At 39.4% G+C, this 25401-nt stretch overlaps 2 protein-coding genes and 7 non-coding genes across 11 annotated transcripts; 6 read left to right on the top strand and 3 right to left on the bottom strand.

Moving 5' to 3' along the window:
• The first annotated feature begins 367 nt into the window (after positions 1–367).
• LOC129770394 (uncharacterized) lies at positions 368–23603 on the top strand. Of its 3 annotated transcripts, none has more exons than XM_055773213.1 (4): positions 368–583; positions 12252–12621; positions 12710–12810; positions 23466–23603. In XM_055773213.1, exons 2-4 carry the CDS (start codon positions 12432–12434, stop codon positions 23601–23603), a joined length of 429 nt encoding a protein of 142 aa, XP_055629188.1. In that variant the 5' UTR covers positions 368–583; positions 12252–12431. The 3 variants fall into 3 exon arrangements, with proteins under 3 accessions (XP_055629188.1, XP_055629189.1, XP_055629190.1); XM_055773214.1 differs by lacking the exon at positions 368–583 and adding an exon at positions 590–873; XM_055773215.1 differs by lacking the exon at positions 368–583 and adding an exon at positions 973–995.
• Positions 1149–1220, top strand: Trnap-ugg (transfer RNA proline (anticodon UGG)). The gene has a single exon. It is a non-coding gene; the product is annotated as a tRNA-Pro (tRNA).
• Trnak-cuu (transfer RNA lysine (anticodon CUU)) lies at positions 1732–1804 on the top strand. Its single transcript has one exon. It is a non-coding gene; the product is annotated as a tRNA-Lys (tRNA).
• On the bottom strand, positions 2092–2163 carry Trnae-cuc (transfer RNA glutamic acid (anticodon CUC)). The gene has a single exon. It is a non-coding gene; the product is annotated as a tRNA-Glu (tRNA).
• On the top strand, positions 3431–3503 carry Trnak-cuu (transfer RNA lysine (anticodon CUU)). Its single transcript has one exon. It is a non-coding gene; the product is annotated as a tRNA-Lys (tRNA).
• On the bottom strand, positions 3793–3864 carry Trnae-cuc (transfer RNA glutamic acid (anticodon CUC)). Its single transcript has one exon. It is a non-coding gene; the product is annotated as a tRNA-Glu (tRNA).
• On the top strand, positions 8993–9065 carry Trnak-cuu (transfer RNA lysine (anticodon CUU)). The gene has a single exon. It is a non-coding gene; the product is annotated as a tRNA-Lys (tRNA).
• On the bottom strand, positions 9355–9426 carry Trnae-cuc (transfer RNA glutamic acid (anticodon CUC)). The gene has a single exon. It is a non-coding gene; the product is annotated as a tRNA-Glu (tRNA).
• Positions 23604–23636: 33 nt separating the features above from the next.
• Positions 23637–24818, top strand: LOC129770395 (uncharacterized). The gene has a single exon (XM_055773216.1). The coding sequence runs from the start codon at positions 23637–23639 to the stop codon at positions 23805–23807; it is 171 nt and encodes a 56-aa protein (XP_055629191.1). The 3' UTR covers positions 23808–24818.
• Positions 24819–25401: the final 583 nt, after the last annotated feature.

Here is a 25401-nt window from a genome sequence, read left to right as displayed (position 1 = left end):
CTCTATTAAGAAAATGCACCGCAAAGCGAGCGATTGTACTCTTTAAATCATCCACATCACGTTAGACTCTCCTGATTCAACCAGTCTATACCATATGAATGAAAGAACGACTGTCGGACGCGACTTCGAAACGTGTGTTTCTCCCCAGAACATAGTTGGGGCCGCATTGTTCTCACAACTTTCATTAATTCATTAATCCTCCTTTCCTCCCACTCTTTCGGTTCACCGCAGTTGCATTCATACTTAACACATACACAAGTAACTTCTTGGAGCATAAGCGAGCATTAATCTGACTGCTGCGTTTTCGAGGCTCCCATTCAATAAGCGCTTATCGTACCCGGTGGTGGCCTTATTTCAGCAGTAGTTGTATACCCCGCATGTTGTTATGGTGATGATGTGGTGTTGGTAACATTCGGTTGAGGTATGAAACATACAACGCAAAGGTGCTGTCCAGTCGCGTAGTGTTCCCTCCCCACGTCAATGTGAGTCAAGTCAGTTTATTAACGTATCAACTCGCGCGGCGTCATCACCCCCATTTGTCGCGTTCTTTGCGTTATTGCGGTGTTGTTTTTCCGTTCAGAAGGTGAGTTTTCCAGAATGTTTCGCGATTTGTGAGCGAATTTCATGAAGAAAGTTGCGGTTATCCCCGTTCGTTGATGTGAACATCGAAAAATGAAGGAGTGAACCTTTAATTGGGCAACGTCCGAGAAAGTACCACACCCAAAGTTGAAGTGATCAGATCGTGGAATGTGACCAGTTTTTACATGGATGCGCCGCTGTAAATGTAAACAAACAGGGCGTTTTCGGAGTGTAGAAGAGACGCATCAGTGCCGAAGTCATCATTAGAGATCAATTCGAGAATATGTTAACCAGGTTAATGAATTAAATACATCTGATTAGGCGAAGATCAATTTTTTTATTGGTGCGCTGCATAATCTTTGACAGTTGAGAGCTGATTTGTGTATTTCGTATGGGATCGTTTTGCATCTATGTGTGTGAGTGCACATTTTTCGAATTGGATTAAGTCAACACGTACACACACGCGTACTAAGCACGTTAGGCAGCATAACCGCGGAACACATTTCTCTAGCAGGATTGTTTTCTGATATCGAGTTTTAACTTCAATGCTTTCTCTCTGACTCGCAAGTGGCTCAATGGTCTAGGGGTATGATTCTCGCTTTGGGTGCGAGAGGTCCCGGGTTCAAATCCCGGTTGAGCCCGTACTTTTTTTGGTTGAATACTATCGTTTGTGTGAAATATTTTGGTGATAAGTTATTTTCGGTTTATTAAACAAAGCTTTTTCCTCTCCCAAAAAACATACAAATAGAGACATTTAAGCGTTTTGTATACAAACATATTTAAATGCGCTCGATCAGCTTGAAACAGACATAAGACATGATATTCTATATTTCTAAATTTTGTTGCGACAAAATATAGTTATTAATTCATTATTCAGTGAAGGCTATTAACTAAATTGTATGCGACTAGCTTTGAGTGAATGTTATTTTTCTTAATATTCAAAATTGACACGGTGTGAAATTGAATATTAAAAATAAAATGGGTGGTTTTCTTTGACATTTTGTGAAATTTCCTATCACATGCGCAACTTAATGTTAAAGCGCAAGGCATGCGCCAAACAATCGTTATTACGCATATTCTTCATTTACTTCAGGTTCGAATAGTGATCTGTTTACGTTATCTGTGTTTACCATCTTCACAGTAAAACCGCATGCCCGGCTAGCTCAGTCGGTAGAGCATGAGACTCTTAATCTCAGGGTCGTGGGTTCGAGCCCCACGTTGGGCGGCTATTTTTAGCCATTTTAAATTATTATACAATCAATCTTTGCATGCCGTGAGGTCTTCTTCTACAAATAATACCGAACAGAGATGGGGATGTAGCTCAGATGGTAGAGCGCTCGCTTAGCATGTGAGAGGTACGGGGATCGATGCCCCGCATCTCCAATCCAAATTATATTTTGAAATATGAATATAAAACGGAACTATCTCCACTTTTATTATAATAGCTTTATTAAAAGGATGAATCTACATAATCCACATGTATTTCACTAAATATCAAGAAGAAAAAGTTTATTCCCATACCGGGAATCGAACCCGGGCCTTCCGGGTGAGAGCCGGATATCCTAACCACTAGACAATATGGGATGTTGATCAATTGTAATCATTAACATATCGATAATAGGTTTTCATACAATCATAGGCCCTATCATATAAGTCGAATCGAGAGGTGGTCGATACAATCATAATAACTGGGCCCTATTATAGAAATCGATTCGATAAGAATTTTGCTCGTTAGACCTATTGTACTATTATATACCAAGCAAGTCGATAGCATCAACCGAGTGATAGCTTTTGGTGAAAATGTCAGAATTATTCGTGATGGTTGGTTTGCTTGCTGCATAGCTCAATAAATTTTTTTTGTTCTGGTTTGCGTCCCTGATATTTTCCTTTGGGAGACATTTCGGAGGCGCTTAAATTCATGAAAATGCAACGTATGACAATCGAGCTCGGTAACAAATTATCTCGAATTAAAAAATACGGAATTTTCTCGGTGTGTTAGGGATAGTGATTGTATCGACTTTTCGATTCGATTTTCATAATAGGGTTCCAAATCGTATTTTCTGAAATTCACCCATTGCATCATATTTATGTGATTAGCTGACCCGGCGAACTTCGTCCCGCCCAAAATTATTTTCTTTATATGAATTCTTTCGAACATTCATGTTTGCTTACTAAGCGAACGTTCGTGGGTTTAATCGCAGAACTCGCCATTGATTGATTTTCTAATTGGCCTTACTAGCAAATAACATGTTTCTCTGTTACAGGTTTGATACAAAAAAGTAAACTTCCTCTCATAATTTTTATTTTCAAAGCGTATAATTACACCCGAGAATTTATTGGCATTTTCGCTTCACACCAACGGAAAGCGAAGCTTAATTCCGCAAACGCAAAATTCAACTGGGCTAACAACGGCGTCATTGTAGAACATGTGGGAATTAATGTTTTCGAAGTTTCTCTCAAAGCTTCAAAGATTTCAAAATTTTAACCACAACATAACATTGATCTACGTACATAGACGAATACAACAAAATAAAGACAGCTCAAATCGAACGATTCCTTTCTCGGGTTTACGCTTACCAACACACTTGGCCTTCCATTTTTATTTATATAAATTCTCCACCAAAATTAACAAAATCATTGATAGCACAAAGAAACAATTATTAAGTTGGTTTAAGAAGAAATTATATTCCAATTTTTGAAATTTTCCTTGTTCTCGCATTGAGTACCTGAAAATGTATGTTCTCATAATTTTTGTATTATGAGTTAGATAACTACTATTCATTTTCGAGTATCTCAACATATCTTTGTATGTAAGAATGTATAAAAAAGTTTGTGAACTTTACACACATGCGCCCGGCTAGCTCAGTCGGTAGAGCATGAGACTCTTAATCTCAGGGTCGTGGGTTCGAGCCCCACGTTGGGCGGCTATATTTTTTCTGCCATTCAAAATTATCATCCATCCAAACTGTACGTGTCGTGATATCTTCTGGTACAAACCATAATCAATAACCATGGGGATGTAGCTCAGATGGTAGAGCGCTCGCTTAGCATGTGAGAGGTACGGGGATCGATGCCCCGCATCTCCAAAATAAATTATATTTTGAAATAAAAATGGTAAACAAAACTATCTCGACTTTTATCAGCAACATCATAAAATTGTTGAATCTGCATAACCTACATGCATTTTACTAAGTATCAAGATGAAAAAGTTTATTCCCATACCGGGAATCGAACCCGGGCCTTCCGGGTGAGAGCCGGATATCCTAACCACTAGACAATATGGGACGCGGATCAATCATAACCATTATCCTATCGATAATACTTATTTTGTGATTTCATAAAAAATTAACAAAATCATAGATAACATAAAAAACAATATCATAGATATAGGGTTGGGGAAAACGCTTTGACGCTTTATTTAACATACCTAAAATTATTCAATTAAAGTCAAATATGCGCCGTTTTGTTCGCAAACTTGTTGCCATTTAGAAGGCAACTTCATTATCCCCCCCCTTATTTGCAAAAAACTCAGACAGCCAGTTTTTGCAAGCCTCTTTTGAGGCCAACTTAGTATCACCAAGAGCGTTTTGCATGGACCGAAAGAGATGATAATCACTTGGAGCCAGGTCCGGACTATACGGTGTGTGCAATAGCACATCCCATCCGATAGTTCCCATAGTTGAGCAACTCATAGTGGACGATTCCCTTCCAATCCCACCAAACACACAGCAAAATCTTCCTGGCCGTCAATCCGTGCCTGGCGATGGTTTGGGCCGGCTCACCGCGCTTCGACCACGACTTTTTTCACTTTAGGTTGTCGTACGTGATCCTCTTTTCATCACCAGTCACCATCTTCTTCAAAAATGGGTCGAGTTCGTTCCTTTTCAGCAGTGCATCGCAGGCGTTGATTCGGTCTAAAAGATTTTTTTGCGTCAACTCGTGTGGCACCCATACATCTGGTTTTGTTTTGGAATCCAATCTTCTGCAAATGGTTCCAAACGGTTTTATGGTCTATACCCAGTTCCTGGCCAATCGAGCGAGTGCTCACATGCCGGTCTACTTGTATGATTTCAACGATTTTATCGGTTTCCACGACGATTGGTCTACCAGTAAGGGATGTATTTTCGACAGCCACTACATCAGAACGAAATCGATCAAACCAACGCTGTGCTGTGCGAATCGTTACAGTATCGGGTTCATAAACTACATGAATTTTTTCGGCCGCCTTCGTTGCAGTTTTACCTCGCAGGTAGTAAAAAATGTAAGGAGTTGTATCTAGGACACGACCGCATATTTTCGACGTAGAACTACACAATTATATTATGCAATCCACTTGTTTACCACTTCGAATATTATTTTAGAATGCATCGAATGTTCTTCGTTACAAATTAGTTTGATGAACGTACTTCTACGTTTGATATGATGCCTAGGACTACCAAAATATGTGAACGAAAAATTTTTCAAACGATCATTGTATTTAACATTTCTCTTTGAAATTATTGCACATCTCATGTTTACGTAGCTCTCGAACCGCGAAAGTTCATTCACCTCTAGTGTCTCAAATGACGATTTTCCCAGCCTTCTCAGTTTAAAAGTACGTTTTGTGGAAACATTCCGGTCTACACAACGACAAGCAAGTAGAAAAGTAAAAAATACCCATGACTTGCATGTATTTGCATAGCGGATTCCCCCAGACACATTAATTTTCAAGTCCATGTTAGGGAAACACAGCTCAGTGGGAAAAACCCGACTTGCATGTATTGACAAAGCGAATTTCCCCAGGCACATTGATTTTGAAGTCTGTGTTGGGGAAACCGTAAATCGGGCCAATCAAAACATGGCAGTTAGGGCGTTTATGTAACGCTTGACATTTTACAGTTATTAGTTATTACAGGTATTAGTACGTTTTCTCGTGTTTCCCATCTTCACCATCAGCTTTTGGGATGTTCTTTTCATAATTTTCTTAAAATGCGGTACATCATCTTTCTGTTTTGAATAGTCCATCATGGTCCCCTTTATCTTTTTGAAAAGCTTATTTCTTTTAGAGGCACGCGAACCCAAAATTTTGTTCTGCCACAAGTAAATACCTCTCATTTTAGAGACTCATTCTTTGTGCGAGCAATTATTCTGTGGAACCAGCAACCAGTTGAAATTAAAATCATTCGATCACGCGGACAGTTCAATCGTGAATGCAGAGATTAGCTAGAAGGAAGAAATTACAAATTAGAATTAGAAGTAAGTTATTCATTGAATTCTGATCCAAAATATAAGATGTGGTCGTATTGAATCCGATTGCAGAATTTAAAAAGGAGAAGTCCTTACTCTGCAAGTATTTATGAATGAATAAAATGAAATGAATAAAATGAAAATGAAATGAATCATCCATCTCATGAAAAATAATATTTTATTAATTGTGATAGACGCGTAGAAATATTTCCTATCAATTGATGCAAACATCTTTCCGATCTGTTAAGAAATGTTCGAGTTATAAGCATTCGAAGTACGGGTAGGTTCAGCACACAAATCGGCAGAAGTTCTTTAGATTTAGCGAATTATAATGTATAGCATATCAAACAAATCTTAGAGAATTTCCGATTCAATTGGTATGCAAATCATGAGAATTCGTTCACAGTGATATAATAGTTATTAACGTTAACTTTATTTCATAAAAAGACGGGTGGGTAATGTCGGGGACATAACCGGAGTGACGTAGGACTATACAAAGGGGACAGCTTTTGTTAAATATATATTTTAAATATATTGTTTTATTTTCTTCTCCTACGTGAATACCTACCTATCTACCTGAAAAATGGATTAGTTTACTGTTTACTCTTTATGAATATGTTGATGGTTCTCAAAAGAACCTTTGGTGTTGTGTTTTTGTTATCACTCGATATTCCCATCTTGTTCGGTTAAACCTTCCTGTTTAGCTATTGCGTTTGCCACAGCTTTCACAGTTGGAAAATTTCTTCCCATCCAGCTTGTGACATATTGTTCAGTAAATTACATTTAATGCGACTTTGCCACTCACTGAAACTAATTGTTGCCTTGCCGAACCGAAGCTGCTCTGTTCTTGATGCGTGTTTTCTGATTGTCGTGAGCAGCTTTGCAAGCCAACTCGAGCACTCCGACGGCCGAAACTCTATAATCGCTGTTAGGTATACTGGTGCTTCGGCACCAATCCGTTCGGCCTAGTTACCCTTGCGGAGCAATCAGTGAATGCGGCCAACAGGGAACTGGAGATCTGCACGGTTCGAGTGAGACTTTGCCTTTCCCTTAACTTGTCCTCCTTTGTTACGTCCACGATGCCGATGCCGTACAACCACACGGGTTTACGGTTTGAAAGAAAATAAGATATTTTTTTGGGGTCCGCGTGTTTTATACTCTAGCGCAATTTAAGAATTGGTGAAAATCAATAAGCTCAGAACAACTGCCAAATTCACATACTCATCATATCCTGGCAAACAAATTATGAAAAAATCAATTTGTGTTTTATTATTATTTTGGATAATGTTTTAGAAAGCATTGAACTGTATTTTCTAAACTCTTTTTTGGAAGGTTTAATGGCCCTGAAAAGCGCCTTGTTTTATGGAATGGTTCCAATTTAGAAATCTTAGTACTCGTGGTTTTGAAAAAAAAACCATTTCGAACGCCCTCGATCCCGCCTTGTTCTGGATTTGCCACCAAAGCAGTTTGTATAAAGAACAAACTTTTTTCTTCTGCTACCTGATGCCGTTTTGCGATTGCGTTTGCCACTCGCCACTCGCTGCAACTGCCTGTTGTCTTGATGTCCACCGAACCGAATGTGTTCTGTTCCGAATGCGGGTTTTCTTATCGTCGCGAGCAGCTTTGCCAGCTAACTCGATCACTTCGGCGGCCGAAACTATATAACGCCGGCTAGGTGGACTGGTGCACTGGTACTAACGCGCTCGGCCTAGCTACCCTTGCGGGGAACTCCAGATCAACACGGTTCGAGCGGGATTTTGCCTTTCCCTTCACTTTTCCTCCTTTACCATGTCCAGACATGGCTGCTTGGGTTGGTTTGTTGATGTGTTGTGAAGCGAACCGATGTGGTGTACGGTTTGAATGAGAATGATCGTTACGGAAGGAAGGAAGGTATTGTATTATAGAGACTTTAAACTTTTGCAGTTCATTCGTCTCTAGCCTTGAGAAAGTCCCTTTGAAAACTCTACTCTACTCTACTCCAGCGCTACCACCTCCGCCCTCGATCACTTCGGCGGCCGAAACTATATAACGCCGGCTAGGTGGACTGGTGCACTGGTACTAACGCGCTCGGCCTAGCTACCCTTGCGGGGAACTCCAGATCAACACGGTTCGAGCGGGATTTTGCCTTTCCCTTCACTTTTCCTCCTTTACCATGTCCAGACATGGCTGCTTGGGTTGGTTTGTTGATGTGTTGTGAAGCGAACCGATGTGGTGTACGGTTTGAATGAGAATGATCGTTACGGAAGGAAGGAAGGTATTGTATTATAGAGACTTTAAACTTTTGCAGTTCATTCGTCTCTAGCCTTGAGAAAGTCCCTTTGAAAACTCTACTCTACTCTACTCCAGCGCTACCACCTCCGCCCTCTTTCCTTGAGAAAGGCACTCGATCCCTCGCCGTCCAGCTCGTCCAACAACGATGTTGTCCAGTCGGTGTCCACACAAAGAATGATCGTTACGGCAGCGGAGCGGGGATTTTTAAGCTGACTGGCTGGCTCGAGAATTACGCATTTGTGAGACTGCGACCAATGTTTCGTTCATTTTTTCTTTTTCCTTTCCAATCGTGCTTCATTCTATTTCGCTGCTGCTCTGGTTGCCCGTTTTGGTCGGTACGATATGAGGAGCACAAAATAGACCAATCAAAAATGGGCACATGGTGCATTTTGACAATGCTTGTTATTTCACAATTATTCAATTATTTATCTCAAGAAAAATTAAATGTTATTCGTTATGATAGATGCGTAGATATATTTCCTATCAATTGATGCAAAAACCTTTGCGATCTATTGAGAAATGTTCGAGTTATAAGCGTTCCAAATCTTGCATTTTTTCCTACTTGTTCAGTGCCTAGATTTCCATTTCACCCCCTATATCTTCCGGTTAGACGTAGTCCTACGTCAAAACGTGACCTGTTTACTGATTTGGCACCCTTCCTGAAAGACGTAGTTCTACGTCAAAACTAAAATATGGCGAATTTCTTGCTCAATATTAAAAAAAATTATGAAGTTGGTTTATGAAAAAAAAATCCCAATTTTTTAAATTTTCTTCGTTTTCGCATTGAGTACTTGGAAAAGTATGTTCTCATAAACTTTGTATCTTGAGTTACATAACTACGAGTGGTTTCTGAGCATCTCTACATAGCTTTGTATGTAACTATGCATAAAAAAGTATATAAACTTGGCACACAAGCGCCCGGCTAGCTCAGTCGGTAGAGCATGAGACTCTTAATCTCAGGGTCGTGGGTTCGAGCCCCACGTTGGGCGGCTATATTTTTTCTGCCATTCAAAATTATCATCCATCCAAACTGTACGTGTCGTGATATCTTCTGGTACAAACCATAATCAATAACCATGGGGATGTAGCTCAGATGGTAGAGCGCTCGCTTAGCATGTGAGAGGTACGGGGATCGATGCCCCGCATCTCCAAAATAAATTATATTTTGAAATAAAAATGGTAAACAAAACTATCTCGACTTTTATCAGCAACATCATAAAATTGTTGAATCTGCATAACCTACATGCATTTTACTAAGTATCAAGATGAAAAAGTTTATTCCCATACCGGGAATCGAACCCGGGCCTTCCGGGTGAGAGCCGGATATCCTAACCACTAGACAATATGGGATGTTGATCAAATATAACCATTATCCTATCGATAATACGTTTTTTTATACAAACATGTCGCCTTTTCTGAAATGCATTCATAGCATAATATTTATTTTGTGACATGTAATGCGACTTATTTAGTTGGACATTTTTGTAAACATAGAGATCCAAATTATGACCCCACATTGAAGGTCGACACTGTACCACTGTTATCGCAAATGTTCAATTACAGGTTAAAATCGCCTCCAATGTGACACTGAGTGGTGCTTCGGCACGTCGCGTTAAATGTAATTTACTGTACAACATGTCACAAGCAGGATGGGAAGAAATTTTCCAACTGTGAAAGCTGTGGCGAGTGGCAAACGCAATCGCTAAACAGAAAGGTTTAGCCGAACAAGATGGGGATATCGAGAGATAACAAAACAATAAACTCTTTAGATTGAAGATAATTTTGTGATCCTGAAAAGGACCCTTTTTAGCCTGCATGTGAATCCAACGAGCGAACAAATCGTAATGAATGTATTTTTCTTTCTTTCTTTCTTTGTTTTTAAGAGGCTTTAAACTTTGCAGTTCATTCGCCTCTAATGTATTTTTTTGCCATCGCTCCCTTTTAACGCTCATTCGTTCGTCTCGTTGGACTCGCCCCTCTGGCTGAGTCTGCCGATTTGTCTCTATCCTGTGAGTGTGTACCGCTAGAGTATAAAACACGCGGACCCCAAAAAAAATCTTATTTTCTTTCAAATCGTAAACCCGTGTGGTTGTACGGCATCGGTATCGTGGACGTAACAAAGGAGGACAAGTTAAGGGAAAGGCAAAGTCCCACTCGAACCGTGCAAGTGTGCAGTTCCCCGTAGGTGTATCCGCCAATTACTCAGCAAGGGTAGCTAGGCCGAGCGCGTTAGTACCAGTGCACCAGTCCACCTAGCCGGCGTTATATAGTTTCGGCCGCCGAAATGATCGAGTTGGCTGGTAAAGCTGCTCGCGACGATAAGAAAAACCGCATTCAGAACAGAACACATCAAGACAACAACAGGCAGTTGCAGCGAGTGGCGAGTGGCAAACGCAATCGCAAAACGGCATCAGGTAGCAGAAGAAAAAAGTTTGTTCTTTATACAAACTGCTTTGGTGGCAAATCCAGAACAAGGCGGCATCGAGGGCGTTCGAAAATGGTTTTTTTTCAAAACCACGAGTACTAAGTTTTCTAAATTGGAACCATTCAATAAAACACGGCGCTTTTCAGGGCCATTAAACCTTCCAAAAAAGAGTTTAGGAAATACAGTTCAATGCTTTCTAAAACAAATGGTCGTGATGGACGTACATGGGGATCAAAGACAATGTAAAGATGTATTCCATGTACGGGGCTAGGTGGTGAGCCTTCATAAAAAAACGCAAAAACACAACGCCAAAGGTTCTTTTCAGAACCACCAACATGTTCATAAAGAGTAAACAGTAAACTAATCCATTTTTCAGGTAGATAGGTGCGTAGATTCACGTAGGAGAAGAAAATAAAACAATATTTTTAAAATATATATTTAACAAAAGCTGTCCCCTTTGTATAGTCCTACGTCACTCCGGTTATGTCCCCGACATTACCCACCCGTCTTTTTGTGATTTATGAATGGAAAACGAAAATAAATTGGCTATTCAACATCTCTGGAAAAAGGGTCTCATTGACTTATAACAAGTCTCCAGGATTAATGAAAATTATGTAGAAATATAACAACTGCTTATCCTCAATCCACTTGAAAGTTAATTGCTGTAGGAATTTCGAACAACATATAGGGTTGGGGAAAAATAAATGTCGTATTTCTGATCGCAATTTGACGCTTTATTTGACATACTTAAAATTATCCAAGATAAGTCAAATATGCGCCGTTTTGTTCGAAAACTTGTTGCCATTTAGAAGGCAACTTCATTATCCCCCCCCCCTTATAAAACCCCCCTCCTTATTTGAAAAAAACTCAGACAGCCAGCTTTCGCAAGCCTCTTTTGAGGCCAACTTAGTATCACCAAGAGCGTTTTGCATGGACCGGAAGAGATGATAATCACTTGGAGCCAGGTCCGGACTATACGGTGTGTGCAATAGGACATCCCATCCGATAGTTCCCATAGTTGAGCAGCTCATAGTGGATGATTCCCTTCTAATCACACCAAACACACAGCAAAACCTTCCTGGCCGTCAATCCGGGCTTGGTGATGGTTTGGGCCGGCTCACCGCGCTTCGACCACGACTTTTTTCGCTTTAGGTTGTCGTACGTGATCCACTTTTAATCACCAGTCATCATCTTCTTCAAAAATGGTTCGAGCTCATTCCGTTTCAGCAGTGCATAGCAGGCGTTGATTCGGTCTAAAAGATTTTTTTGCGTCAACTCGTGTGGCACTCATACATCCAACTTTTTTTGGAATCCAATCTTCTGCAAATGGTTCCAAACGGTTTTATGGTCTATACCCAGTTCCTGGCCAATCGAGCGAGTGCATGCCGGTCTACTTGGATGATTTCAACGATTTTATCGGTTTCCACGACGATTGGCCTACCATTTGTAGCACAGATCGTCTTTGAATAACCGTATAGTATGACCCGCTGCGATAAGTACAACACAAGATATGTTTAAGTGTTGCCATATATTGACAATATACGACATTTCTTTTTCCCCAATCCAATATATTTCTACATCAGGAATTGATCTTAGCCCTTCGCTTTTTGAAATTCATTTTTCAATATTCGTTGTCGCTTTAGCTGACGTGACTATAATAACACAAAAACTTATAAAATATCTGTCCATCTTCATATTTCATCGTGTTCTGTCAATAAAATTTTTGAATCCCACAATCCATAATTCACAGATTAAACCTCATCCAACCAAAGCTCAGGAATTAATCCATCAGCCAGTAACCATCACCACAACAGCTAGGCAGTAAACAGACTCATTTCTGTGAGCCTCACCGCAAGGACTTTCGTTGCGGCGAACGTGACAATCCACCGGCCTCTGGGCTTCGAGCGAGGATTGCTCCAAATGGTGTATAATGTCAACGATAGACGAGCGCCTCTCCTATCTCGATAATCCATATTTCAAGGGTCACATCTACGGCAATTTCAATCCGTTCTACGTTACCATCGCGATCTGCACCGTGTTGGGAGTGTTCATTTTCCTGCTCAATATCGTTTGCGGCTGTTGCTCCAAGTACAAATCCTACTGGCAGGATCGACACACAGGTGGGTGACAAAATACCTGAATCAATTTAGCCTCTACAGCAAAAAATTGATTGTGCAAAATTTAACAATTCAACTATATTTGTTCCAGGAAACCGTTGGCTTGTTTCTATTTGGTCAGCAACGCCCCATAAACAACCGCCCCTGGATCTGACCGAGCTGAAGGACGTCCGTTCTTTCCAGCCAATAAATGTGAGTATTTATGACTAAAATATGCACAACATTCTATGCATCGGTCTCTTATCTCCTCTGTGTACATCCAATCCAATCAATTTCGTTGTTTGCTTCGTAACGGTTTATCATTGCCAGTGGTCACTTCCAGACTCATTGCAAAATGCAGCATCAAACCATAACTCACCAGTTCCAAACAGTGAAAGCCAGCGCCAAATACCGACAAAATTCCCTGTAACAATTTCCATCATCGGTTGTTACATAAATTTGATTTCTCCAGGGATAGCAACTGTTGCCTCTGTTGTTGCAAAAATATTGTCATCAACGGAAAAAAAAGTATTAACATTTCCGGCATTTGGCTCCCATCAATAAGTTGCTCGAGTTTTGGTTAGGGGATCATAAACAATTTGGTAGCTATTTCCCGCCCGAAAGCGTCCATCGTGGTGGCTTTTCCAATATCGAGCCAGGCTGCGACCGGTCTGATACATATTAAATAGCTGACGGGCAGTTCAATTCCAGCCTTTCGCATCGTTTGGATATCACTCTCTGTGGTCACCAAAGTTATGCCGTAGCCAACTTTTGCCAAACTAGCTGTTTTGCTGGTGACCACGCGGACATATGTAAAGGGAATATTAGTTTGTATGGGATTGTAGTTCGCACTATCGTCGCTTCTGCGAGGCAGATGATAACGCCCGGAGCCAATCGGAATCGAGGCCAATAACCGCACGGTCACATACGGAATGACGATGCATAGGCAGTATCGTTCACACTTTACAGTGGTGTCCGAAATTTTTTGTTGATTGGTTAAAAGATTAGATGGAGTGATGAACATGTTCATAAGATCATGAAGCAATTTGATGGCTATGTCTATGTTTTCTGAAAATTATAAAATAAGGATGACGTGATATTTTTGACGTAGGACTACGTCTAACCGGAAGATATAGGGGGTGAAATGAAAATCTAGGCACTGAACAAGTAGGAAAAAATGCAAGATTTGGAACGCTTATAACTCGAGCATTCCTCAAAAGATCGCAAAGGTTTTTGCATCAATTGATAGGAAATATATCTACGTCTCTATCATAACGAATAACATTTCATTTTTCTTGAGATAAATAATTGAATAATTGTGAAATATCAAGCATTGTCCAAATGCACTATGTGCCCATTTTTGATTGGTCCATTTTGTGCTCCTCAAATCGTACCGACCAAAACGGGCAACCAGAGCAGCAGCGAAATACAATGAAGCACGATTGTAAAGAAAAAAGAAAAAATATGAACGAAACATTGGTCGCAGTCTCATACATGCGTAATTCTCTAGCCAGCCAGTCAGCTTAAAAATCCCCGCTCCGCTGCCGTAACGACCATTCTTTGTGTGGACACCGACTGGACAACATCGTTGCTGGACGAGCTGGACGGCGAGGGATCGAGTGCCTTTCTCAAGGCAAGAGGGTGGAGGTGGTAGCGTTGAAGTAAAGTAGAGTAGATTTTTCAAAGGGCCTTTCTCAAGGCTAGAGACGAATGAACTGCAAAAGTTTAAAGTCTCTATAATACAATACCTTCCTTCCTTCCGTAACGATCATTCGCATTCAAACCGTACACCACATCGTTTCGCACAACACCACATCAAAAAACCAACACAAGCAGCCATGTCTGGACATGGAAAAGGAGGAAGAGTGAAGGGAAAGACAAAATCCTGCTCGAACCGTGCTGGTCTGGAGTTCCCCGCAAGGGTAGCTAGGCCGAGCGCGTTAGTACCAGTGCACCAGTCCACCTAGCCGGCGTTATAGAGTTTCGGCCGCCGGAGTGCTCGAGTTGGCTTGCAAAGCTGTTCACGACAATGAGACCATACCACATTCGGTTCGGTGGCAACAACTAGTTTCAGCGAGTGGCAAACGCAATCGCAAAACGGCAGCAGGTAGAAGGAGGAAAAAGTTTGTTTATACAGACTGCTTTGGTGGCAAAACCAGCCACCGTAAAACAAGGCGCTTTTCAGGGCCATTAAACCATTCAAAGAAGAGTTATTTAAAGTTATTCACAATACCAATGCATTCTAAAGTGACATAATATGACATATAATATGAACTGAATTATTTTGTTTATGCTTGTTTTTGAACTTATTGGTTGCTGGGGTCTTTTAAATTGATCATTCAGTTTTCACAAACCCATACATGGTTTCCGAATTAAAAGTGGCTTCAAATTGTATGCAGGATGGCATTAACGAATTTTCTCGGTAGCAAGAACTGCTTTCTTTGGTTGATAACTGATGTTGAAAATTGACTGACGTTACATCCGCATTGTATAGAAAAATAACTAAGGAGCAACATGATGAGCTATGTATTTCCTGCTGCTCTGTTCTTATTTTAAAGGACTTTAATCCGAAGGTCATAAGTCCCTGTATTTACTGTTGGTTTTTCAGAACGCTTATAGCTCGTTTATTTCTCGACAGATCGTAGAGTTCGTCTCCAAAACCTCAGTTCTTTTTCATTTTTATTTACTTTGTTTGCGGAGATACAAATCTTACAATTCATTCGTCTCCGAAACCACAGTTTAGGGTACGGTAATGTGCTCAATAGTGAAATATATGATAGTGAATGAGCTGATGACCACCTATGCATTCCCTATCACAGCCATCATTTTGATTGTACGATATGTGCATACGCCAAAAGATGCCCGTCGTTGAACATTTAATGAGTACAAAGCCTTCAGAAAAAAAATCAAGAAATCAACTATAAGACAGTGAGAAAAAAATGAGAAAGTTTGTGAAAAAATGCAAAAAACACAACACCAAAGGTTCTTTTCAGAACTCCTAACATGTTCATAAAGAGTAAACAGTAAACTAATCCATGTTTCAGGTAAATAGGTAGCTATCCACGTAGGAGAAGAAAATAAAACCATATATTTAAAATATATATTTAGAAAAAACTGTCCCCTTTGTATAGTCCTTTTTTGTTACGTTCACTTCTGTACAGGTCAGTTGACACTGGAATGATACTAAATGCAAGCCACATCCTATCGTCCATTAGTACAAAGCTGCGTTGAGTCTAACAAACAGTGTGTCAGGTGCAGATCAATCATAAAACCCTTGAGCTCTTAATTCTCACAATTTAATATTCCCGTGCAAATAGGAGTACCATCCAAAGGTATCGCCAGAGCCAGGCTTAGCTAGCTCTGAGAATGTTCACGTATAGGCCTGAAACTGTCACACATACCCGGATCGGCCTGACTTTGTTCATTTGCAAACATTTAACGTAACGCTTTGAACCAGTAGGCATCTCCTCGGAGATTATTGATTAATGTTGACCCTAATCTAATTAATGATTTAAATGGATACTCTCGTAGTGTTCATAGCACTCACACACCCACACGCTTCATTCGCAAATTGACTGCGTGGGCGATGCCGGTGCGACAGTTGGACGATGTTGGTGGGGGAAGGAAACAAGATCGAAACTAAATATTAGATGAATGTTCCCGTTTCTTTAGTCCGCTGAAAGTGCAAACAGAGGTCTGCTGAAACGCATTCGACGCATTCCAGTGCGAACGGTGTCTAGACTCTCGAGTCTAGTTTGAAAATAATGACCGTACTTTCACTATTTCAACGTAACCTTACATTTCTTGGCGAAAAGTCGATTGTAAGACTATCTTGATTTCAGAATGTTTTTAACGTAGAACTACGTTTTTTAGGAATGGAACCCTCAGAAAACAAGGCGTCTTTATGAAATAAAGTTAACGTTAATAACTATTTTTACTGCGAACGAATTCTGATAATCTGCATACCAATTGAATCGGAAATTCTCTAAGATTTGCTTCATATTCTATACATTACAATTCTCTAATCCCTAAACGGTTTAATTTAACTAAAACTGAGAACATAAAACAAAGAATATTTTTGCCATCCATTATATCATTATTTTTTTGTCAACCTTTTAACAATAAAGCAAAAATTAAACGAAAAAAACAGAAAGTGGGTTTAAAAAAACAAAAAGTGGGTTATATCTATGGTATAACCGCAATGGACTATCGTTGATTCAGTGATCCTTTGTTTGAAGTTGAATCTGAATCCATTCTGAATGAATGAATAAATGAATATTTGGGGTACTTCGAAAATGAGAGCGTTACGTTGGAGGTACAAGGTTTTATGCGTCCAATATTGGATACGAAAATATCCTACTGATGGGGAAGAATAATCTTCAGAAGCTATCCTGTTAATTGCGATTGATTGAAAAATCACAAAACCAAATGTATTTGGCCACAGTATTACATGGATAGAAAACATTCAAATAAACTCTTTCACATGAATGTATTTTTAAATTCCCAGAGGAACTGGCAGATTATTTTCAGTAACGATTAGATATTTCCACATTTTCCTCGATACTGGAAGCCCACCAGTGGTTTATGCTAACTCAATAACCACCTGTTAATAGCACTTGATTGAAACATATTTGGTCACAGTGTTACATGGATAGAAAACATTCAAATAAACTCTTTCACATGAATGTATTTTTAAATTCCCAGAGGAACTGGCAGATTATTTTCCGGATCTTTCTCGATGCTGAATGGCATCCAAACGGAAAGAATTCCGCGCGTGTATGTGTGTGTGTGTGTAGCGGCTGCTTCGAGATCTTCCCGGGGAACCGTTTGTGGCATCACTCTCCTCCTGATGGATTCATGTCTGGCCTAAGGTGCACAAACAGGCTCTTGGTGACACCATTCATCAGCGCTTTCATGATAAACGAAGAGCTTCACCACAACAGCGACAACATTCTCTAATCGCTGTTCAATCATAACTGAGTGGATTTCCGAGCGGCGCTCGCTTATGTACCGATTGGTGATTTCAATAACCTGTTTTGAATTTTTTTTTTTAATTTGAATCACCATGTGGGCAATTAATCATGTTTGTTGTAACAATATCGAACAGTCACTCATATTCTGGTATCCGATTGCATTGAACTTCGATCGGATCTCACGATTCGTTCTTTGCATTCTGAAATCCGATCGACGTCAATTCAATCGTGCTATGAAATGTAGCAATCTTGCCTGGACGCAAAATAAACATTTACTTTCTATCAGATTAGCAGACACATAATCAATTTTAAATTGCTGAAATTTGAATGATAATCATCACTCCATGTGCAATGTGCGAACTGCTTGGCGTGGCTGTCACATTTGCACAACTTGATTGAACTTGAGTTTCGATCCGTTCGGGCAATTCTGATTCGATCGGATCTCAGTATACAGGACATTAGTTGATCGGTAGATGGATCTAGAATTTTCGAGGAAATTACTCTATCGTTTTGTTCAGAGCGTATTTTGTCGACTAACCAAACTAAAAATATGCGTATAAGGTAATCCTTGCTTTTTTCATTCAACCGAATACATCCAGCAATATGTTGGACGGAATATGTATAATTTTTTAATGAAGCTAATCAAAGACTTCATTTCTTTTGTTTGAACCCACTTGCTGTCATGGCAATGCAAACTTTTTGAACTAGCAACAACAAATGCTGTGTCGGTGTTGCTCGTGATAACGTCTCGTAAGTACCTTTGCGTATTTGCGTAACCCTCCTGTACTCGCGTGCAAAATCATAACTCGTATACTCGCGCTCGGTGTCACAGACCGAAAGTTGAGCTTCTCTGTAATATTACAATTGCGTATTTTTAGGCTTCATTGGTATCTATTTGAAGAAGAGGGTGTAATTGAACGAAAAAACTCCAGAACATATGTTTTCTTCTTTTGCATTCAGTTTTAATAGTCATCTAATTCAGCCTCCTCGAAACAGAGTAGACGGATTTCGCGCCAACTCGTCCATGGGATTGGCAGGACTCTCTCAGAACCTAATGAAACTTTCTGGGCGTAGAGACCTTACCTAATTAAGCAACTTGGCATACTTAGTTTTCCGAAAATTTAACTAGATTAACATATGGAAAGGGCAAAATATATTTACTCGAAAATGTTAAGTCCTACGAAGATGTTAAGTCAAATACAATATGTTTCAATTCAGAGAGCAACGACAGCTCGCAAACAATAGCCATCTGCCAAAAATCTCTTGATCTGTCGGTCAGGTATCGAATAGTTGTTGTAGATTTAGGTATCTAAAGCCTGTCCACGTTAAATTTCGGACACCAGATGATGCCAGTAAAACAAAAATTCCCGAAACCGATTGTTTATTTCAGTAAAATAGGCTTATATCTAAAACAAGGAAAGCTTACTTCGATGTTAATTACGTTGTCTGTAAAATTCACGAACTTTCTTGGGAACATCTGCCATTAGGTTCCGTACAGTATCCTCAGATATGCTGGCGGCGGCGCTTTTCCGTCTCCTCTTGAAATCATTAATGCCATTCGCTGTCTTCTTAGTTTCGAATAGTTGACCTCATATGCATTATACTATTCCAGGATGGATTTGGCATAGTGACAAGAGGCCAAAACATCGCTGAAGAGTCGTGGCTTCTTATGAATGGTAGCAACCACTTCTGGAGACATTCCTTCTCGTAGACATCTTTGTTCATAATGCCGGTAGAGACGAAAGATTTGTATTTTCGGCCACAACTGCATATGGCCTGCCAAACAGAGTACTTTTTGGGGAATTTAGACTACTTCTTGGTCCGGAAACACTCGGCTACGGCATTCCTTCGCATTGCAGTATAAAAAGCGAGACCCGGAAGCTGTTTGAAGTCTTCGAGAACATAAGTTTCATCGTTCATTATGATGCATGAACATTTTTGCAAAAACTGGGTGTAGAGCACCTTAACACGGCTTTTTGCAGTGAAATTTTCTTATCATCACGATTGAGCACCTTTTTCTCTTTGTACGCCTTCAGTTCATGCCTCTGCTTCACTTTTTGTATATATGATTTTGATTTTCCAACCTTTCGAGCCACATTTCTAACTGAAAGGTTGGGATGTTTCTCAATAATATCAACCACCTTTCGGTCCATCTGTCGGGAGCATACTTTTCGATTTATTCCGCTTCCAACCTTCCGATCTACAGTTAAGCGCTGGTCAAACCATTTGCACACACTAAACACGGTACTCTTCGGCAGTTTTAGCTTTTTGGCGAGATCGCGTACCAACAGTATTGGATTTTGCTGCCGTTCGCTCAAAATGCGTTTGCGTACTTCCACTTGATTTGACGCCATTTTACCAAACTGAAGAAGAATGTAAACATGTTGGACATCGAAATAAAAGAGGTTTTCAGCTGTCATGTAAGAAAAATATTTCATTGATTAGTGGAATATTTCATAAACTACACTGAAAGAAAAGTGTCCGAAATTTAACGTGGACAGGCTGTATTAAGAGTCACTGCAAGTCACTGTAGATATAATATTATAATAATAAATGGATTGTAGAGATACCTAACGGATGAATAAAATGGCTCTGCAGTTGTTTGAAAATTACCAGTCGTGACCGGCAGTATATATAAGGTAGCGGAAAAGAAAATGCATTATTTTGTTTCTGCGTAATCATCAGAATTCAACAGAGAAAAGTGTGACATTGTTTAGCAACACGAGTCAAGCCGTGATCTCCAGGATTTGCAAGGATTACAAATGCAGTGCTGGTATTAACAACCCCAAAGTGTAACCGTAAGGTAGACCAGTTGAGACCAAAGCACTGTATATTACTTGATAGTACAGGAACCCACAATTTTTGTGTGTGTACCATTCATGAAAATGTAAAATTAATTAATGTAAGAAAATGTAAAATGTTAAATTAAATGTAAAAGAGTTTGAGAAAATGTTATGTGGTGATCCAAAACGCCACAGATTGCCATCTTCGTGCTTTTAAGGATTGTGTTTCCAAAACACCAATTCATGAAGGAACAGCTCTTCTATGAGAAGAAATCGTTTTTCAACAATGGCTGACCACAGACCGTTGTAATTTGGAAACGATTTTAAAACCAAACGATGAATTTGTGCCGTAATTCGTTGATAAAGTAGACAAACTCATAAAGCATGACTTTATTTACAAACAGCAATCTGTATTTTTTTTTGCGAAATAAAAAAGAATCTTTGACCCAAGGAGAAATAATATTAATTTGTGAGTTTTCAGAGAATAATTCATCCATAATTCAAATTGCGGCACAGGGTTATCACTGGATTAACTCGCAAGCAACTATTCGCCCATTTGAAATATACTACAAAAAAGATGGTAAACTAGAAAACGTGAGCTTTATAGTTATTTCAGAAGTTTTAACACACGACACTGTGGCAGTGCAGTTGTTTAGAGAAAAATTGATAGAATTTGTCAGAAAGCAGCACACTACAAAAACAAAAAGAATTTCGCCAGTCTGTGTAATTTCAAAAAAGTTTACGGACTAGAAGCAGAATTGCATTTCTTTGCCATCTCCCACGGGAAAGGACGTTGTGATGCAATAGGAAGGACAGACATACAATTTTCAAAGTACAACGCTAGTACAGTTGTATGTCTGTCATAAATATAAGGCAACGATAGTCCCTCGTCAACGTTGCGGTTATATCATAGGTATAACCCACCCATTTTTTTTTTAAGATGGGGCATAAAAGGATGATATACAGGGTCTTTCAGATTAAATGCTCACGCAACAAATTTCATTAACTTCTACAAAAATGAACCGATTTTTATTAAAAAAAATGAAAATAAAGCTTATTTTAGGACATTTTCGATGTGACCACCCCTTTTTTCGATAACGCGTTTTAAACGGTGAACAAAATTCTTCATGCAAATTTTGTGGCTTATTAACCTAGCAACGGTCCTTCACGTACCCCCAGAGGAAGTAATCGACGACGAGAAATGATGAAATTCTTACCATAAGAGGACAAATTTCATTAAGGCTTCGGTTGCTTGTGTAATACGATTTCACTGAAAATACACGTTCTTGTAAATTGTACATCTCGACACTAAAAACCATCCGATCAGACTGAACGAGTAGCCGAATATTATCGTTCCGAAGTGGGGAATGTAGTGCTACACCCAAAGTTAATTTTTAGCACATGTTATAGCATCCCGGTTTATTACATTGAATGAGCTGAAAAATATCAGAAAATGTTCTACTCCCCAATATATGTATATCATTTGTATAATATAGGGCGCTTGCAGCGTGCATATGTATTATTGATCTGTTGGGCAGGCAAAAGAGATCGCTGCATAGGATTTTTTATGGATCGACAATATTGAGTTTGTTTGAATAATTATTTTAGCGAATAGTTATAGAAATTACGCGCTACACTATAGTAATAACATGCGAATATATGTCTCTTTACATAAAAATATTTACTTTTAGCGTCAGTGCCATATATACGGAGAAAAATAAAAATTTCTATTATGGCTATGATCCATATCAATCGAAGCAGATTAATTATTCAGAAAGTTTCACAGAAAAAGTGCAAACTGCACATTGCGATTGTATAGCCGGATTGTGTGAAGTGTGCTCCCATTCAGGCTTCGTGCTTTTTGCCCTAAAATGCTGGTTTCGTGAAGAAGTAAACTATAATGAATATTCCTGTGCAGATATCCTTAATCGGTGGTTAGTTTCGCCAAAAAAGCAGATGATTATGATAAAATTAAGAGCATAAGAAAATTGATCGGAAACGAAAAAAATCAATCAATTGGCTAATTCATGGAAAATACAAGGAAGCATTTGAACGTGAGCTCGAGCCTCTGTGTCTTGAATCTAGATCCGAACATGCTGATAATCCTTTCCTGTTATTTTTTCGATTCAATTGGTGTTCGTTGCATTCTATGCTGCACTTCGGGTTGCTGCTGGTTGTATTTGTGTTATGCACCACACACTGCATTTCGGTAAGGAGTGAGAGGCTTGGATGGGAAAAGGGATAGGAATAGGAAGGAAGGCTACTCTAATTGATACTTGCTCCTCTTTCGCGATGTTGGTCGCGAACAGGCGTCTTCCGACTTTTATCTTTCTGTTTGAATATACAGAACAAATCTCTTTGCCACAATACATGGAGTTTTCCATTAAGCCTTACCTCAAGGACTCATACTCTTACTTCTTCTTTATACTGAGTACCGTTATGTAATATTTATATGAGCACCGTTTGGATTCGTGAACAGATTCATGAGACATTGGAATTCTTTTAGAAAAAGTGTGAACTGATATATTGTTGCATAAGTACAAGATTAGTATACTTCCTTGATGTGGTGGCTGAGAGCAGACAAACGATCGCAAAGGCCTAAAATAGTGTAACACCAAATGGGCCAACCAGAAGAGCTTAGTTTGTCTTCATATTAGAATTATTCATGACAAAGTTTGGATGAAAATATCTACGCAGTCTAGAATATTCTGGATTCGAAAAAACAAATAATGGTCTCTCATTTCAAACATAATCAAACTAGTCAGAGACGCATGGTAATAGAGTTATGATTCGGTTGCCGATACGTGAATCATTTTAGCTAGTACTATGATTCTCTTCCGCACTCTGACTGAATGAGATTTCGATGATAAATACCATACTACCCAGAATGTACGTATTTCTGCGTTTAGAGAATCGTGCCACGAAGAGACACTTCTAATTCATCTAAAATACTGTTTATAGAATTATGGTATGGTGGTTATAAAAAAAAAGAATTCCCAAATAAACTCATAATCGATTTTCATCTAATAACTTGTTAACTCTCATTCGCGAAAGCTCTATGCCCTTCCTCACAAACCTATAATAATCAACCTTTGTCCATCCCTCGTTCCAGCCCGACATCGAACGTCCGGTTGAGTACACAGTCTCTCATCACCGTCCACAACAGCAGCAGCACCCGCAGCAATTCGGTCGTGGCGGCGGATATCCGGAGGAATACGTCGAATTACACAAACGGGAAAGCGACATTTAAAAGTTGACGCGCGAAGTTCGATTGAAAAACAGAATGGCATTCATCGTTATCTATCCGGCGGTGGCCATGCTCGCCATGTTTATCGTCCTCGTTATAATATTGATCCTGAGATGCGGTGGCCGACTTGGTCTACGTCATCACGCTCTGCCAGACAACAACGACCTAAGGGAGCACACATATGCTCAGAAAATCAGTTACGCCTGATAGGATGTAGGCAAGGTATGTTCTCGCCAGTGTCCACATAAAATGGCAGGGAATCCAACATTCACTTTCACACTCCCCCATCGGGAAACATTCCACGAGCAACATAGGAAACCAAATGTCTCAGATTGTAACAGATTTTTATCTCTGAACTTTTCACTTCTCAACCCCTATCAACAATCGTATTCGGGAACGAACAAAAAATAAAAACACACACATTCTAACAGAGAAGCTATGAAGGTTCAACATGGACCAGCCGGAAATACCCAAATCAAAGAAATTCGCCCATTCTCCCGTTCTATCAATTTCCTTTTTCTCCACTCGGCCTTATTAGATTGTTGGGGCAGATGCATTGACAAAGAAAAATACATTCGTTATTTTATTTCCGGCCGGTCAAATATCATTTTCACTAGATTCAGGAAAGCGGAAAAGAAATAACATGCAACGGGTAACACTTCTGCTCGGCTGAATGCGCCTAATTGAAACGGATTCCGTCCAATTTTTGACTTGATTATCTTCATATATGACAGAAATTTTTATACAATGTTTTGTATTGTAGCTTTAAGATATATTTTTCCAGTAAATTTAACGCCAATTGAAACCATACCCAATATTATGACGTTGTTTGTAAAATTGATTGATCGTGATAAGCGAATGAACTCATTAAGAGGCGTCCAATTAGCGTAAATATATTTCACAACTGCTCCCAAAGCTCCTCTTAGAACGAAAAACAATGTACCGACTCCCACATATCCACATAAATCCGCTGGGAGTGGTGCCGATGCGGTTGCAACTTTACATCGCAAAATAGATCATAAAAGTACAAACAGAGAGAAGACCAAAAACAAACATCGGTGTTAATTGGAATCTACGGTTAAAATTCGATTGAAGGTTTCGAATATAATTATACATTAAAAAATAAATGTAATGACATTTGCGAATCGCACAAACACACGTAATGAGTTAAAATGTGAAAGTTCGAACGAAAAATAAAATTGCAATCTTCTTAATGAGTTTTTTTTTCGTGTTTCATATTAATATGTATCGAACGCATAATTTCGATGTGTTGTATCCGAAAGCCGCCCCTCCATACGTTCTTTAATATAAGCTGGATACTATTTGGATATGGAAAAGATTTTCAATTCCATAGTTCCAATGCCCTACAATAGAATTTTAATTTTGTACTGAAAGCCATGATATAAATCCAATACACTGACTGAACACTATTCAAATTGACGTTGAAGACAATTGAATACAGCTGTTTGCAAACGATTTGTTAGTGACCAACGAAATTTACGACCACCTGCCCGCCTTCGTTAACTTTTGATCAAAAACCAGTGATGTTATGAAGTGATTGGTTGAATTGAAGTACGCTTAAAGGGTGTCCCACATCAAATTTCATTACGGAAAAAACGTTGTAGGATAATACTTATTAGGTATTTTCTCTTGAAAATTTGGGTAGAAGTAGCTTAAAGTGTAACATAGAGTGTAAACTGTATTTTCATCGCTGTCAGTTTTTCGAAAATTGGAAAAAATGACGTCACCTGGCAGTCTTCAGAATGCAACTCGGTGCTGATGCGCAACAAGATTTTTGTAC

Source organism: Toxorhynchites rutilus, chromosome 2, assembly GCF_029784135.1.
Source record: "Toxorhynchites rutilus septentrionalis strain SRP chromosome 2, ASM2978413v1, whole genome shotgun sequence".
In the NCBI taxonomy this organism is placed as follows: domain Eukaryota; kingdom Metazoa; phylum Arthropoda; class Insecta; order Diptera; family Culicidae; genus Toxorhynchites; species Toxorhynchites rutilus.
This window is presented reverse-complemented; position numbering and strand designations above follow the sequence as displayed.